At 70.1% G+C, this 14489-nt stretch overlaps 3 protein-coding genes across 3 annotated transcripts; 2 read left to right on the top strand and 1 right to left on the bottom strand.

Moving 5' to 3' along the window:
* Positions 1-661: 661 nt before the first annotated feature.
* Positions 662-9690, top strand: POP7 (POP7 homolog, ribonuclease P/MRP subunit). Its single transcript, XM_053933946.1, has 2 exons — positions 662-775; positions 8831-9690. The coding sequence occupies exon 2, from the start codon at positions 8832-8834 to the stop codon at positions 9324-9326; it is 495 nt and encodes a 164-aa protein (XP_053789921.1). The 5' UTR covers positions 662-775; position 8831; the 3' UTR covers positions 9327-9690.
* ACTL6B (actin like 6B) lies at positions 777-8168 on the bottom strand. The gene is made up of 14 exons (XM_053933945.1): positions 8092-8168; positions 7772-7848; positions 6642-6807; positions 5383-5483; positions 5211-5308; positions 3878-3972; positions 2927-3033; positions 2434-2523; positions 2293-2354; positions 2078-2192; positions 1762-1842; positions 1556-1651; positions 1001-1087; positions 777-918 (listed from the first exon to the last, which is right to left on the bottom strand). Exons 1-14 carry the CDS (start codon positions 8114-8116, stop codon positions 838-840), a joined length of 1281 nt encoding a protein of 426 aa, XP_053789920.1. The 5' UTR covers positions 8117-8168; the 3' UTR covers positions 777-837.
* A 1895-nt stretch (positions 9691-11585) lies between the features above and the next one.
* Positions 11586-14396, top strand: EPO (erythropoietin; the record flags this gene model as incomplete). Its single annotated transcript, XM_053933941.1, has 4 exons — positions 11586-11733; positions 12287-12423; positions 13500-13586; positions 14232-14396. Coding segments are annotated over exons 1-4 (402 nt in total), but the record flags the coding sequence as incomplete, so codon positions are not given.
* Positions 14397-14489: the final 93 nt, after the last annotated feature.

The following is a 14489-nucleotide window of genomic DNA, read 5'->3' as shown; positions in this document are numbered from 1 at the left end:
GAGAGCGGGGCCTCAACAGCTTGGGGTGGCCGCGGCGAGTGCCTGCGCAGAGAGCGGCGGCGGGGGGGAGGGGAGGAGGGAGCGGGGGGATCTGCTGAAGGCCTGGGGGAGGGGAGAGCGGCGGGCACGGGGAGGGTGGGCGGCTGGAAAGACGATCAGGCGCGGTAAGGGCGCCCTGCGCGTGGGCCTCGCCGCGCGCGCGGAGGCTGCCGGCACTTGGAGTCCGCGCGGGGGCCGCGCGTGCGCAGGGCGAGCGCCTTCTCCCCACACACACACACACACACACACACACACACCCTCCCCGTCCCGTTCCAGCGCCGGTCTCTCCTCAGTCCATCGGCCGAGCACTCGCGTCACCGTTTCGCTCGTGACGTCACCGAACCGGCTCTCTCCTCCTCCCCCCCCCCGCCGCCCGGTAACGGGGGGCGCGCGCGCGCGCGGCTCTCGCGAGAACAGCGCGCGAATCCCCGCGAGAGCCGCGCGGGCGCCTCGCGCCCGCCCCCCCACCCCCCGCCTTCCCGCGCCTTCTGTGTCACGCGCTCTCGCGCCTGCGCGGTTGGGCGCCCCCGGCCCGGCACGTGCCTCCCGCGCGCCTCGCCTCGCCCCCCCCCACCAACCCCCTCACGTGTCACGTGACCGGGCGCGCGGGAAGCGCCGTTTTTTGGGGCGAAAAGCGCCGGAATCGGGGCACGACCCCCGGCAACGACCCCCGGCAACCACCCCCCCCCCCCGCCGCCGCCGAGCCCCCGCGGCGCGTCCCCAGAGGCCGTTCCAGGTGGGCTGCGCGGGGTTTTATTGGCTCCCGGCCCGTGCCCCCCCTCAGGCCCCTCAGGCCCCTCAGGGGCACTTGCGCTCCACGCACTGCTTGCCGCCCTCCTCGTACTCCTGCTTGGAGATCCACATCTGCTGGAAGGTGCCCTGCAATTGGGGTTGGGGCGGTCCGAGGGGTTCTGGGGGGGTAAAACAACCCCCCCGGGTACCCCGGGAGCCCCGGACTCACGAGCGAGGCCAGGATGGAGCCCCCGATCCAGGGGCTGAAGCGCCGCTCCATGGTGCTGTTGCTGGCGATGAGCTTCAGCCGCATGCTCTGAGAGAGGGGGGGGGTCACTGGAAGCACTGGGAATCACTGGGGGGACAGCTATGAACCACTGGTGGCTACTGGGAATCACTGGGGGGACAGCTATGAACCACTGGTGGCTACTGGGAATCACTGGGGGGACAGCTATGAACCACTGGTGGCTACTGGGAATCACTGGGGGGACAGCTGTCATCTACTGGTGGCAACTGGGAGGCACTGGGGGTGACTGGGAAACCACTGCAGGTGACTGGGAGTGACTGGTGATAACTGGGAGAAACCCTGAGGGCCGGTCTGGGTCCCCCCCCCCCACCCCCAAATGTCCCTCAGAGGGGTTTGGGGTTCCCCCCCCCGGCTCCCCCCATCCCGAATTTAGGGGAGAGTTTGGGGTCCCGAATGCAGGGGGGGTTTGGGGTCTCCGTCAGCCCCTCCCAAGCCCCAGTCCCAAACTCGGGGGTCCCGAACTCGGGGGTCCCTCACCGGGGGGGTTTTCTGTGCCAGCTCCCGGTTCAGGCGGTCGGTGAAGCCCTGCAGCAGCGTGTTCCCCCCGGTGACAATGACACTGCCGTACAGACCCTGGCGGGGAGGGGGGGGGACACCAGCGGGATGTGGGGTGTCCCCGCTGCTCCCCACGCCCCCCCCCGCCCCGTCCCGGTGGGGACCCCCCTCCCCGTCCCGGCACCCACCGGCCGGATGTCGATGTCGCACATGCCGATGCTGGTGGTCACCACGTGCCCCACGCCCAGCATGGTGTTCCCCGAGAGGCCCTGGGGAAAGGGGGGGGGGGGTCACGGGGGTCCCAAAAACCCCGGGACCCCCCCCCCTCAGCGGGACCTCCCTGTTCCCCCCCCAAAACCCCGCTGGGGACCCTCGAACCCTGACACTGGAAGAGTCACAGAGCTCTCAGGGAGGCAGAACCCGAGGCGTGGGGGGTCCCCTAAGCCCCCCAGGACCCCAAAACCCCTGAGCCCGCTCAGAGACCCCCCCCCGAGACCCCCAAACCTTGACGTTGGAGGGGTCAAAGAGCCCCTCGGGGATGCGGAGCCGCTCGGCGCCGTAGTCGGTGTTGTAGCCGTTGGGCATCTCGTAGTGAACCGTGGGCATCTGCGCCGCCACCCTGGGGGGAAGGCAGCAGCGGGTTTTGGGGTCCCCCCCCCCCGCCCCAAAATCCCCCCCCCCTCCAGCCAGGCGTCCCCAAAATTCCCCCAGGCACTCACTGCTCGTCGTAGGGCGAGTCCGAGACCTGCAGCACGGAGGCCTGGAAGTCCTGGATCACCTCCTGGGGGAACAGGACCCCGAGAAAGGGGGTCGGGGGCGCCGGCACCCCCTCGGGGACCCCCGAAATTCCCCCCACTCACATTGCAGGTGAAGTTGTGCCAGGACTTGGACACCTGCGGCAGTTTCTCCTTCTTCTTCCAGCTCGGGGGGGCCCCTTCCCGCACCGGCTCCTGGGGGGGGGCGGGGCCGGGAGTTGGGGGCGTGGCCAGCACGCAAAGGGGCGTGGCTAAATGGGTGTGGTTAAATGAAAGGGGTGGAGCCTGCCCTGGGGTGGGGCAAGAGGAGGAGCCTAAGGGTGACGTCACTCAGGGAGAGGGGACCAAAGGACAGGACGGCCCAATGGGGGTGTGACGTCAAAGGGGTGGAGCTAAGGGTGCACCCCCCCAAAACTGGGCGGAGCTAAGACTTTTTGGCTGCCCAGAAGGGGGTGGAGCTAAACGGACCCACCCCAAAAAGGGTGGGACTAAGGATAATCCCACCCACAAGTGGGAGGAGCATTTTGGTCAGCCCCACCCTGCCCTGCCCCATCTGATTGGCTGTCCCCTGGCCACGCCCACCCGCGGCCACGCCCACCTTGGCAGCGATCATGTAGGGGGGCACGATGTCGATGTTGAGCTCCTGGAAGAGCTCCCGGCACTGCATGGAGATGAAATCCCCGGCCAGCGGCGACTTCACGATGCCTGCGGGGCGGGGCCAGCATCAGGCTCCGCCCTCCCCTCACCTGGGACAGGTGTGCGCTCACCTGGCTGGGGGGTGTGGCCATTGCGCTTGTCCCTGGTAAGGCCTCACCTGTCCTGGGAGTGTCCCTCGTGTGTCCCCAGTGCCCTTCCCCTACCCTGGGTGTGTCCCAGGTGTGTTCTCACCCGTCGCAGGTGTGTTCTGGGTGTGCTCTCACCTGTGCCAGGTGTGTCCCCGGAGCCCCTCCCCCACCCCAGGTGTGCTCTCACCTGTGCCAGGTGTGTCCCAGGTGTGCTCTCACCTGTGCCAGGTGTGTCCCCAGTGCCCCTCCCCTGCCCCAGGTGTGCTCTCACCTGTGCCAGGTGTGTCGCTGGTGCCCCTCCCCCGCCCCAGGTGTGTTCTCACCTGTGCCAGGTGTGTCCCCGGTGCCCCTCCCCCACCCCAGGTGTGCTCTCACCTGTGCCAGGTGTGTCCCAGGTGCACTCTCACCTGTGCCAGGTGTGCTCTCACCTGTGCCAGGTGTGTCCCAGGTGTGCTCTCACCTGTGCCAGGTGTGTCCCTGGAGCCCCTCCCCCGCCCCAGGTGTGTTCTCACCTGTGCCAGGTGTGTCCCAGGTGTGCTCTCACCTGTGCCAGGTGTGTCCCTGGAGCCCCTCCCCCGCCCCAGGTGTGCTCTCACCTGTGCCAGGTGTGTTCTCCCCCGCCCCAGGTGTGCTCTCACCTGTGCCAGCTGTGCTCTCACCTGTGCCAGGTGTGTTCTCCCCCGCCCCAGGTGTGTTCTCCCCCGCCCCAGGTGTGCTCTCACCCGCGCCAGGTGTGCTCTCACCTGTGCCAGGTGTGCTCTCACCTTGCTGCAGGATGTAGCCGTCGTGCACAGGGATGGCCGTGGTGTGGGTGGCCCCCGAGTCCAGCACCAGCCCCGTGCTGCGGCCGTTGGCGAAGCTGCGATGGTCAAGGGGCCACAACGGGGAGGGGACACGCCCTGACCGCTGACCACACCCCCCGGCCACGCCCAACAGCTCCGGACACGCCCCAGGGTGTGGCACGGGGGGGGTGACAGCGGGGGTGACACTGAGGTGACCCAGGGGTGATGCTGGAGCGACCCGGGGGTGACGCAGGGGTGACACCGTGGGTGACAGCAGTGTGACACAGGGGTGACACAGGGTTGACACTGGGGGTGACCCGGGGGTGACAGCGGTGTGACACAGGTGTGACACAGGGGTGACACAGGGGTGACCCGTGGGTGACAGCAGTGTGACATGGGGGTGACAGCGGTGTGACACAGGTGTGACACAGGGATGACCCGTGGGTGACAGCGGTGTGACACGGGGGTGACACAGGGGTGACACAGGGGTGACAGCGGTGTGACACAGGGGTGGCCCATGGGTGACAGCGGTGTGACACAGGTGTGACACAGGGGTGACAGCGGTGTGACACAGGGGTGACAGCGGTGTGACACAGGTGTGACACAGGGGTGGCCCATGGGTGACAGCAGTGTGACACGGGGGTGACACAGGGGTAACACAGGGGTGACCCGTGGGTGACAGCGGTGTGACACAGAGGTGGCCCGTGGGTGACACGGGGTGACCCGTGGGTGACATCAGTGTGACACGGGGGTGACACAGGGGTGACACGGGGGTGACACAGTGGTGACCCATGGGTGACAGTGGTGTGACAACAGTGTGACACGGGGGTGACACAGGGGTGACACGGGGGTGACACAGGGGTGACATGGGGTGGTCCGTGGGTGACAGCGGTGTGACACGGGTGACCCGTGGGTGACAGCAGTGTGACATGGGGGTGACACAGGGGTGACAGCGGTGTGACCCGTGGGTGACACAGGGGTGGCCCGTGGGTGACAGCGGTGTGACACAGGAGTGACAGCGGTGTGACCCGTGGGTGACACAAGGGTGACATGGGGGTGACACAGGGGTGACACAGGGGTGGCCCGTGGGTGACAGCGGTGTGACACAGGGGTGACAGCGGTGTGACACAGGGGTGACACAGGGGTGACAGCAGTGTGACACAGGTGTGACACAGGGGTGACACGGGGTGACACGGTGTGACACAGGGGTGACAGCGGTGTGACACAGGGGTGACACAGGGGTGACAGCAGTGTGACACGGGGGTGACACGGGGTGACACGGGGGTGACACGGGGTGACAGCGGCGCAGGGATACGCGGTGAGCACGGCCGTCTTGCAGAGGAAGAAGGCCGGGATGTTGTAGTGCTCGAACATCAGCTCCGTCAGCTTCTCCCGCTTGGCCCTGGTGTTCCACTGCGGCACAGGGACATTGGGGACACCGAGGGGACACCGAGGGGACGGCCACCCCCCCCCGCGGCGGCACCTACCGGCGCCTCGGACATGAGCACCGGGTGCAGCCCCGGCTCCGACTTGACGTGCTTGCCGTAGGTGTGGTCCAGGATGGCCTGGAAGCACTCCCAGTCCTCGACTGGCGCGGGGACAGACGGGGGGGTGACATCGGTGACCCCGGCACGGCCCTGGGGTCCCCTTCCCCCGCCGCTGTCCCGGGGGTGTCTCCAGTGTCTCCCTCTGTGTCCCCCAATGTCCCCGTGCTGCCCCTCCTGTCCCCGCTCTCTCCCCGTGTCCCCTGCACTCCCCTGTGACACCCCCGCAATGTCCCCCCATCCCTGCTGTCCCCACTGTCCCCCATGTCCCTCCATGTCTCCGCTGTTCCCTGTCCCTCCATGTCCCCATGTCCCTCCATGTCCCCGCTGTCCCCATGTCCCCATGTCCCCATGTCCCTCCATGTCCCCGCTGTCCCCATGTCCCCACTGTCCCCCGTGTCCCTCCATGTCTCCGCTGTTCCCTGTGTCCCCATGTCCCTCCATGTCCCCATGTCCCTCCATGTCCCCGCTGTCCCGACTGTCCCTCCATGTCCCCGCTGTTCCCTGTGTCCCCAGTGCCGCCATGTCCCCGCTGTCCCCCGTGTCCCCAGTGCCCCCATGTCCCTCCATGTCCCCATGTCCCTGTTGTCCCCCATATCGCTGCTGTCCCCATGTCCCCGCTGTCCCTCCATGTCCCCATGTCCCTCCATGTCCCCGCTGTCCCCCATGTCCCCATGTCCCCATGTCCCTCCATGTCCCCATGTCCCCATGTCCCTCCATGTCCCCGCTGTCCCTGTGTCCCCTCTGCCCCCCGTGTCCCTCCATGTCCTTGCTGTCCCTCCATGTCTCCATGTCCCCACTGTCCCTCCATGTCCCTGCTGTCCATCCATGTCCCCCATGTCCCCATGTCCCTCCATGTCCCCGTTGTCCCTGTGTCCCCATGTCCCCATGTCCCCATGTCCCCACTGTCCCCCGTATGCACACTGTCTCCCATGTCCCCAGTGCCCCCATGTCCCTGCTGTCCCCCATGTCCCCATGTCCCTCCATGTCCCCGCTGTCCCCCATGTCCCCACTGTCCCCCATGTCCCCAGTGCCCCCATGTCCTCATGTCCCCAGTGCCCCCATGTCCCCGCTGTCCCTGTGTCCCCTCTGCACCCCGTGTCCCTCCATGTCCCCATGTCCCTCCATGTCCCCACTGTTCCCCATGTCCCCATGTCCCTCCATGTCCCCGCTGTCCCCGTGTCCCCATGTCCCCCACTCACTCATGCCATTCTTGAGGGGTGACAGGACCTCGACGCCCTCGCGCGCCACGTGCAGGGCGTTGGTGTCGATGTAATAAACCTTGCCGCCCTTCTTGTCCTTGTCCCCGTCCAGCTCCAGGGACACCTCGTCCGGGGACAGCAGCCCCACCGTGGTGGGGAAATCCGCCTTGGGGACACCGCGGCCCTGGTGACAATGCCACCGCGGCGGGCCGCGGGCACGGCGGCATCGTCGCCGCGATGGGCATGGTGGCATTGTCACCATGATGGGCACGGTGGCATTGTCACCATGATGGGCACAGTGGCATTGTCACCATGATGGGGTTGGGGGCAATGTCACCATGATGGGGACGGTGGCATTGTCACCATGATGGGGTTGGGGGCATTGTCACCACGATGGGGATGGTGGCATTGTCACCACGATGGGGACGGTGGCATTGTCACCATGATGGGGTTGGGGGTAATGTCACCATGATGGGCACGGTGGCATTGTCACCATGATGGGGATGGCGGCATCGTTGCCGCGATGGGCACGGTGGCATTGTCACCATGATGGGGTTGGGGGCATTGTCACCATGATGGGGTTGGTGGCATTGTCACCACGATGGGGATGGTGGCATTGTCACCATGATGGGGATGGTGGCATTGTCACCATGATGGGCACGGTGCCATCATCACCATGATGGGGACAGTGGCATCATCACCACAATGGGGACGGTGGCATTGTCACCATGATGGGGTTGATGGCATTGTCACCATGATGGGGACAGGGCATCATCACCATGATGGGGACATTGGCATCGTCACCATTATGGGGACATTGGCATTGTCACCAGGATGGGGACATTGGCATCGTCACCATGATGGGGACATTGGCATTGTCACCAGGATGGGGACATTGGCATTGTCACCATGATGGGGACATTGGTATCATCGTCACGACAGGGACGGTGGCGTTGTCACCGTGACGGGCACGGTGGCACCATCACCACAGTGGGGACATTGGCCAGGGGGTGGCCCTGGGGACACCGTGGCCATTGGGACGGCATGCTGGGGACACGGTGGCCTTGTCTGTCCCGGGGGGGGGGGCGGGGGGGGGGGGGGGGGGGGGGGGGGGGCACGGTGACACCGACCTTGGGACAATCCTCGCCGGCATAGCCCGCGCGCACCGAGAAGGAGCCGATGTCGAACACCAGAGCCCCGACCTCGTCTGGGGGAGGGCACGGGGACACCGTGACACCGGGACCCCCCCCAGAAACCCCCGGGACGCCCGCCGCGCACTGGGGGGGGGGGGGGGGGAGCGACGGTGACACCGGGGACCCCCCCCCCATCCCCCACCCCACACGCTCCCCTTGCCCCCGCACCCCCCGCCTTGGCCCCGCCCCTCCCGCCGTGACCCCGCCCCGCCGCGCGAGGCCCCGCCCCCCCCCGAGCCGAGGCCCCGCCCCCGCACCGCCGCCGTAGACGCCGCCGCTCATGGCCGCGTTCAGCACCGGGACAGCGCCGGCCGGGGGGGCGGGGCCTCGCCCGCGGCCAATCAGCGCCCGCCGTGCGGCGCGCGCGCCCATTGGCCGCGGCCGCCATGGCGGCGCTTAAAGGGGCCGCGGCCCTTTGTTCCAAGGGAGGGGGCGTGTCCTGTGCGGCGTGGCTCCTCCCCTTTGTGGGAGTGGCCTTGCCAGCCGCGCTGACTGTGGGAAGGGGCGTGGCTTCCGTTAAGCCCGTCCCACGCGACCATCCCTGCCCCGCCCCTCCTGCGGGGCAGCAATTAACGGTTTCGTTGATTAAAAAGCCCAAAATGGCGGATCCGGGGGCGGGGCTGAGCGCTCCCCGTTAAAAAAAAAAAAAAAAAAAAAAAAACCAAACCAAAAACCCTTAAAAAAGCGCGGGGGGGCGTGGTCCGGCGTGGGCGGTGCCTACACGGGCGTGTCCCCGCCGAAGGGGCGTGGCTCCGGGGAAGGCGTGGCCTCGTAGCGGAAGCGGCGGCGGCGCGGGACGCGCGAGGTGCGGCCGGGAGGGGATTTTGGGGAGGGGGTCCCGGGGGCCGGGGGGGGGTCGGAGGTCAGGGGGTGTTCGGGGGGTCACGGTGGGGTTGGGGGAGTCCGGGGGTGGTTGGGGGGTCCCTGGGAGGAGGGGGAGGTTCGGGGGTCCCGCGGGGTTCGCTGACGCCCCCTCCCCATTTTCCCCCCCCCCAGAATGTCCTCGGGCCGCCCCGCAGCTCCGTCCCCGCCGCCGGGGGGGCTCCCCGGGCCCCGCCGCCGCCGCCGGGGCCCGGCCCCGGGGCCGCCCCCCGCGGGCTCCCCATCCCCCCCCGCCGGCGGCCCGGGCAGCAATGACGTGTTCGTGACGTCACGCTCGGATTTCCGGGCGCAGCTGCGGCGCTGCCAGCGGCTCCTGGCGCCGGGCGGGGGTCCCGGCGGGGGTCCCGGGGAGCTGCGGCTGCACGGGCTGGGGCTGGCCGTGCCCCGCACCATCAACCTGGCGCTGCAGCTGCAGGCGGGCGCGGGGGGGGCCCTGCGGCTGCACGCCAGCACCTCCTCCGTGCCCCTCCGGCCCCCCCGCGCCCGCCGCGGCGCCCCCCCGGCCCGCGGTGATGGCGACGGCGGCGGCGGCGACGGCGAGGACGGGGACCCCCCTCGGCACAACTCGGCCATCCACATCCGCCTCTGCAGGGAGGCCCCCTGCGCCTGAGGGGGGGTCCCGGGGGGCTCCCCCGCTGCCCCGGCCTCCGCCGCCTCCGCGGCGACGCCCCAAAACCCGCCCGGAGGCTGCCACGGCCGCGGGGACCCCGGGGCCACCAGGAGCCGGCAAAGGACCGAGATGCCACCGCGAGTTGTTTGAGGCCGCCGCGAGTCGCCGCTGGCCTCGGGGACGGCGCGGGCGAGGCCACCGGCGGCTCGAGGCCACCGAGCCGCCACCGCCGCGGGCCGGGGCCACCCCCGCGATGTCACCCCCAGCCCCTCGATGTCAACCCGAACCCCCCCGCGCGGCAGCGTCGGGCACTCTGTGGGGGACACCGGGACGTGACACCCGAATAAAATCGGTGGCGACAGCAGCGACGCCTCGGGGGCTTTTTGGGGGGATTTGGTGGGGGGGCGGGGCTGGGGCTTCCTCTGCGTCATCGGTGACATTTGGGGCAGGAAACCCCCCAGGTGACAATGGGGACCCGGGGGACCGGGGGGGGGGGCACAGGGAGAGGGTCCAGGTGACACTGGGGGTGACACTGGGGGTGGCCGGGGGGGGACCCCAGGGGGAAATGTGGGGACTTGGGTGACCTGGGGGGGGTCCAGGTGACACTGGGGACATTAAACGTCCACGGGGGGGGGGGGGGGGGGGGAGGGGGAGAGGGTGGGAAAAGGAGGGGGGTGCTGGTGACAAAGGGACAGCCAGGTGGCAAGAGGGACACCCGGGCGACCAAAGGGACCGCCGGGCACCGCGGGGGGTGGCAGGTGACCAGAGGGGACACCGGGGGACCCCCAGGTGCGCAGCCCCCGTTCCCGGGCAGTCCCGGCCGTGTGGGGGTGTCCCTGCGGGGGGGACATCCGGGTGCCACGGGGGACTCCCAGGTGCCACGGGGGGACCCGGCGGCGTCGGTGACGTCGCTGTCGCCGTCCCCCCCGCCCCCGGGTGCCCTTTGGCCCCGCTGGCGCCGGACCCGCGGCCGGGCTGTGCGGAGCCGCACGTACGGCCTGGCAGGGGGCCCGCGTCACCTCCCGGGTCCCCCGTGTCACCTCCCGTGTCACCTGGGTCCCCCGGCTCCCCTCCCGAGTCCCCCGTGTCCGCCGTGTCGCCCGCATCCCGCTCCGCGTCCCCCGGCTCCCCGTGTCGCCTCCCGCGTCACCTCTGTCCCCCCCCCCCATCCCCTCCCGTGTGCCCGTGTCCCCCCCCCCCGCGTCCCCCGTGTCCCCTCCCCGCGCGGGGGTCCCCGGGGCCGCCCCCGGGGCCGCGGTGGCGCTGGGGACGGGGACAGTGACGGCGACAGTGACGCTGCCCCATTGTTCGGCCGCTTCCGCCGGCCCGAGGGATCCCGGGATCCCCCGGCCTGGCGCGTCCCCGTGTCCCCGCGCGTGTCACCGCGGTCCCACGGCCCCGCAGGCGGGGTGTCCCCGTGTCCCCGTGCCGCCCCTGCGGCCGTGTCCCCTCGCCCGCAGCCGCGTGTCGCCGTGCCTCTGTCCCCGTCCGTGTCCCCCCATCCCGGTGTCGCCGTCCCCACGCCCACTCTGCCACCCCCCCGTGTCACCTCCGTGTCACCCCCGTGTCCCCCGGCCGCTGTCCCCTCCTCTGTCCCCATCCCCACGTCCCTGTGCCCCCCGCCGCTGTCCCCGTGCCACACCTCCGTGCTCGGGACACTGTCCCCGTGTCCCCCCCCATCCCGCTGTCCCTGTGCCCATCCCTGTCCCCCATCCCTGTCCCCGTGTCCCCCCCATCCCGCCCTCCCTGTGCCCATCCCTGTCCCCGTGTGTCCCCAGTCCCCGTCCCCCTGTCCCCACTTCTGTCCCCTCATCCCCGCTCCCCCCGTCTGCGTGTCCGGCTCCTTGTCCCCGTGTCCCCACCCTGTCCCCCCCCGTGTCCCCCCCGTGTCCCCACACCTCCATGCTCGCTCCCCATCCCCTGTCACCCCCTTTTTGTCCCCGCTGTCCCCCCCCGTGTCCCCCATCCCTCGTGTCCCCTCCGTGTCCCCTCCGTGTCCCCTCCGTGTCCCCCCACCTCCGTGCCCGTCTCCCCCCGTCCCTGTCCCTCCCGTGTCCCCCCCCCGCCGTCCCCCCACGCGTGTCCCCCCATTCCCACCCCCCCCTCCCCGTGTCCGTGTCCCCCCCGTGTCCCCCCCCCCGCCTCGCCGGCGCCGTGGCCGGGGCCGGGGGTGGCCCGTGGCCAGGGGCCGACGTGCGGCGGCCGGCGCGGCCTTTTCCTCGACGGTCTGGGGGGGGCGAGGGGGGAGCGGATGGAAACCCCCCCCCCAAGGGCCCTTCCGGCCCCGCGGCCCCTCGGATCAAACATTAACCGGGGCCGGGGCCGGGGGACGCGGCGCGGGGACGGCCACAGCCCCGGGGCCACCAGGGACCCCCGTGCCATGAGCAGCCGGCGATGGGGGCGGCGGGTGAGTGGGGGGGGCCGGGGGGGGGGGTCGCTCGGGTCGGGGGAGGGGGGGATCGGACATCCCGGGGAGGGGGGTGGGAGTGACCCAGGTGTGCGGGAGGGATCCAGGTGTGCGGGGGAGGGGGGGACACCCCACGTGTGCGGCGGGACCGGGCGCGGGGGGGGTGCGCAGGTAACGGGGGGGACCCGCCGGGGGTCGGGGGGGTCTCGGGGAGGGGGGGGGGGTGCGGGACCCGCGTGGCCGGGAGGGTCCGCGGGTCTGGGGGTCCCCACGTGTGTCTGGCACGCTCAGGTGTCCGGTAGGGACACGGGTGGGGGGGGGGGGGGAATCCCCGGTGTCTCGGGGGTCACCGGGTGGGCGGGGGGTCCCCGACATCCCGGGACATTCCCGGGGGCGGGGGCACTCAGGTGAGGGGGGGCACTCCGGTGTCCCGGGGGTCCCGCGGCCGGGGGGTCCCGGGGATTCGGGGGTCCCGCGGTCCCCGAGCCCCCGTCCCGCGGGGATGTCCCCGTGTCCCCCGCGGCCGCTGACCCCCGCCCCCCGCGCCCCCCAGGGCTGTGCGCGCTGCTGCTGCTGCTGTTGGGGGTCCCGGGGCGCCCCCAGCCCCCCCCCGAGGGCCCCCCCTCGCTCTGTGACCCCCGAGTGATCGAACGCTTCATCCTGGAGGCCCGCGACGCCGAGCGGGGGGCGGTGAGGGGGCGTGGGGACATTATGGGGTGCAGGGACAGCGGGGGGTGTGGGGACAGCAGGGGGCTTGGGGACATTGCAGGGAGTGGGGACACTGGGGGACATGGGGACATTGGGGGACATGGGGACACTGGGGGATGTGGGGACATCGGGGGGCGTGGGGACATCGGGGGCGTGAGGACATTGGGGGGCGTGAGGACATTGGGGGGCGTGGGGACATTGGGGGGCGTGGGGACATTGGGGGATGTGGGGACATCGGGGGCGTGGGGACATTGGGGGACATGGGGACATTGTGGGATGTGGGGACATGGGGGGTGTGGGGACATTGTGGGGCGTAGGGACATTATGGGGTGCAGGGACAGCGGGGTGTGTGGGGACATTGGGGGACATGGGGACATTGGGGGGCGTGGGGACAGTGTGGGATGTGGGGACATTGGGGGGAGTGGGGACATTGGGGGCATGGGGACATTGGGGGGCGTGGGGACAGTGTGGGATGTGGGGACATTGGGGGCGTGGGGACATTGGGGGCGTGGGGACATCGGGGGGACATGGGGACATTGGGGGATGTGGGGACATTGGGGGGCTTGGGGACATTGGGGACATGGGGACAGTGTGGGATGTGGGGACATTGGGGGCGTGGGGACATCGGGGGGACATGGGGACATTGCAGGGAGTGGGGACATCGGGGGGGCATGGGGACATTTAGGGGGGTGTGACACCAAGTTGGGGCTGGGGGGGGGGGTGAGACCCCCGTGGACACATGGGGACCTCTTGGGGGGACACGGGGACATCGTGGGGGGACACGGGGACATCATGGGGGGGACATGGGGACATCATGGGGGGGACACGGGGACATCGTGGGGACATCATGGGGGGGACACGGGGACATCATGGGGGGACACCCTGAGGGTGCTGTACACCTTTGAGGGGTTGGGGACACGGGTGGGGACACGGGTGGGGACACGGGTGGGGCCACGGGGTCCCTGTCGGGGTCGGGGACCCCGCAGTGGCTCCCTGGGGGGGTGGGGGGGGTCTCGGGGGTCGTGGCGGGGGTGTCACCGTGTCCCCCCCTCCCCCAGGCCGGGTGTGGCCCCCACTGTGACCTCCCCGAGCCCGTGGCTGTCCCCGACCCCGGCGTCAACTTCAACCTCTGGCGGAGCCTGGACGTGAGTGGGAACGGGGGGAAAACCCGGGAAATGGGGAAAAGCCGGGAGGAACCCGGGGAAATGGGGAAAAATGGGGGGAAACCCAGGGGAATGGGGAGAAACCCTGGGAAATTGGGAAAAATCCAGGGAAATGGGGAAAAATGGGGGGGAACCCTGGGAAATGGGGGCAAAATTCGGGGGGAAACGGGGCAGAGTTGGGGTGAAATGGGAGAGAAACGGGGGGAAGCGGGGAACACCTGGGAAAAAAGAAGTGAACGGGGGAGAAATTGGGAATAATGGGGTGAAACACGGGGAAAACGGGGCAAAATGGGGGGGAAACGCATGGGAGGAATTGGGAGAAGTGAGGCTGCGTGGAGACAGAGGGAAAACCAGGGAGAAATGTGGAAAACCAGGGAGAAACGGAGGCAAACGGGCAAAAAAAAAAAAAAAAACCTGGGGAGAAAACGAAGATGAAGCGGGCAAAACGGGTCGGAACCGGGAGAAACGGGACAAACCGGGCTGAAATCCGGCGAAACGCGGCGAGAAACGCGACGGGAAGCGGGGGGGTGGGAAAAAAGCCGGGGAAAACCGCGGAGAAAAGGGGGCTGGGGGCGGGCTGGCGGCGATGTCGCGGTGTGACCCGCGGTGTCCCCCCGGTGTCGCCAGGCGGGGTCCCGCGCGCAGGAGGTGGCCGGGGGCCAGGCGGCGCTGGCGGCCGCGGTGCTGCGGGCGCGGGAGCTGCTCCGGGACCCCCGAGTGCGCCCCAGCCTGGACCGCGCCTACGGAGCCGCGCGGAGCCTGGCGCGGCTGCTGCGGGGGCTGCCCGCGCCGGTAACGGCGGGATCCGGGGGGCTCCGGGGGGCTCCGGGGGGCTCCGGGGGGGGTTTGGGGTCTGGGACAAGCGTGGGGAGCTCTGGGGGGGGG

The sequence above is a fragment of the Vidua chalybeata genome, unplaced genomic scaffold, assembly GCF_026979565.1.
Source record: "Vidua chalybeata isolate OUT-0048 unplaced genomic scaffold, bVidCha1 merged haplotype W_reject_6, whole genome shotgun sequence".
Lineage (NCBI taxonomy): Eukaryota > Metazoa > Chordata > Aves > Passeriformes > Viduidae > Vidua > Vidua chalybeata.
This window is presented reverse-complemented; position numbering and strand designations above follow the sequence as displayed.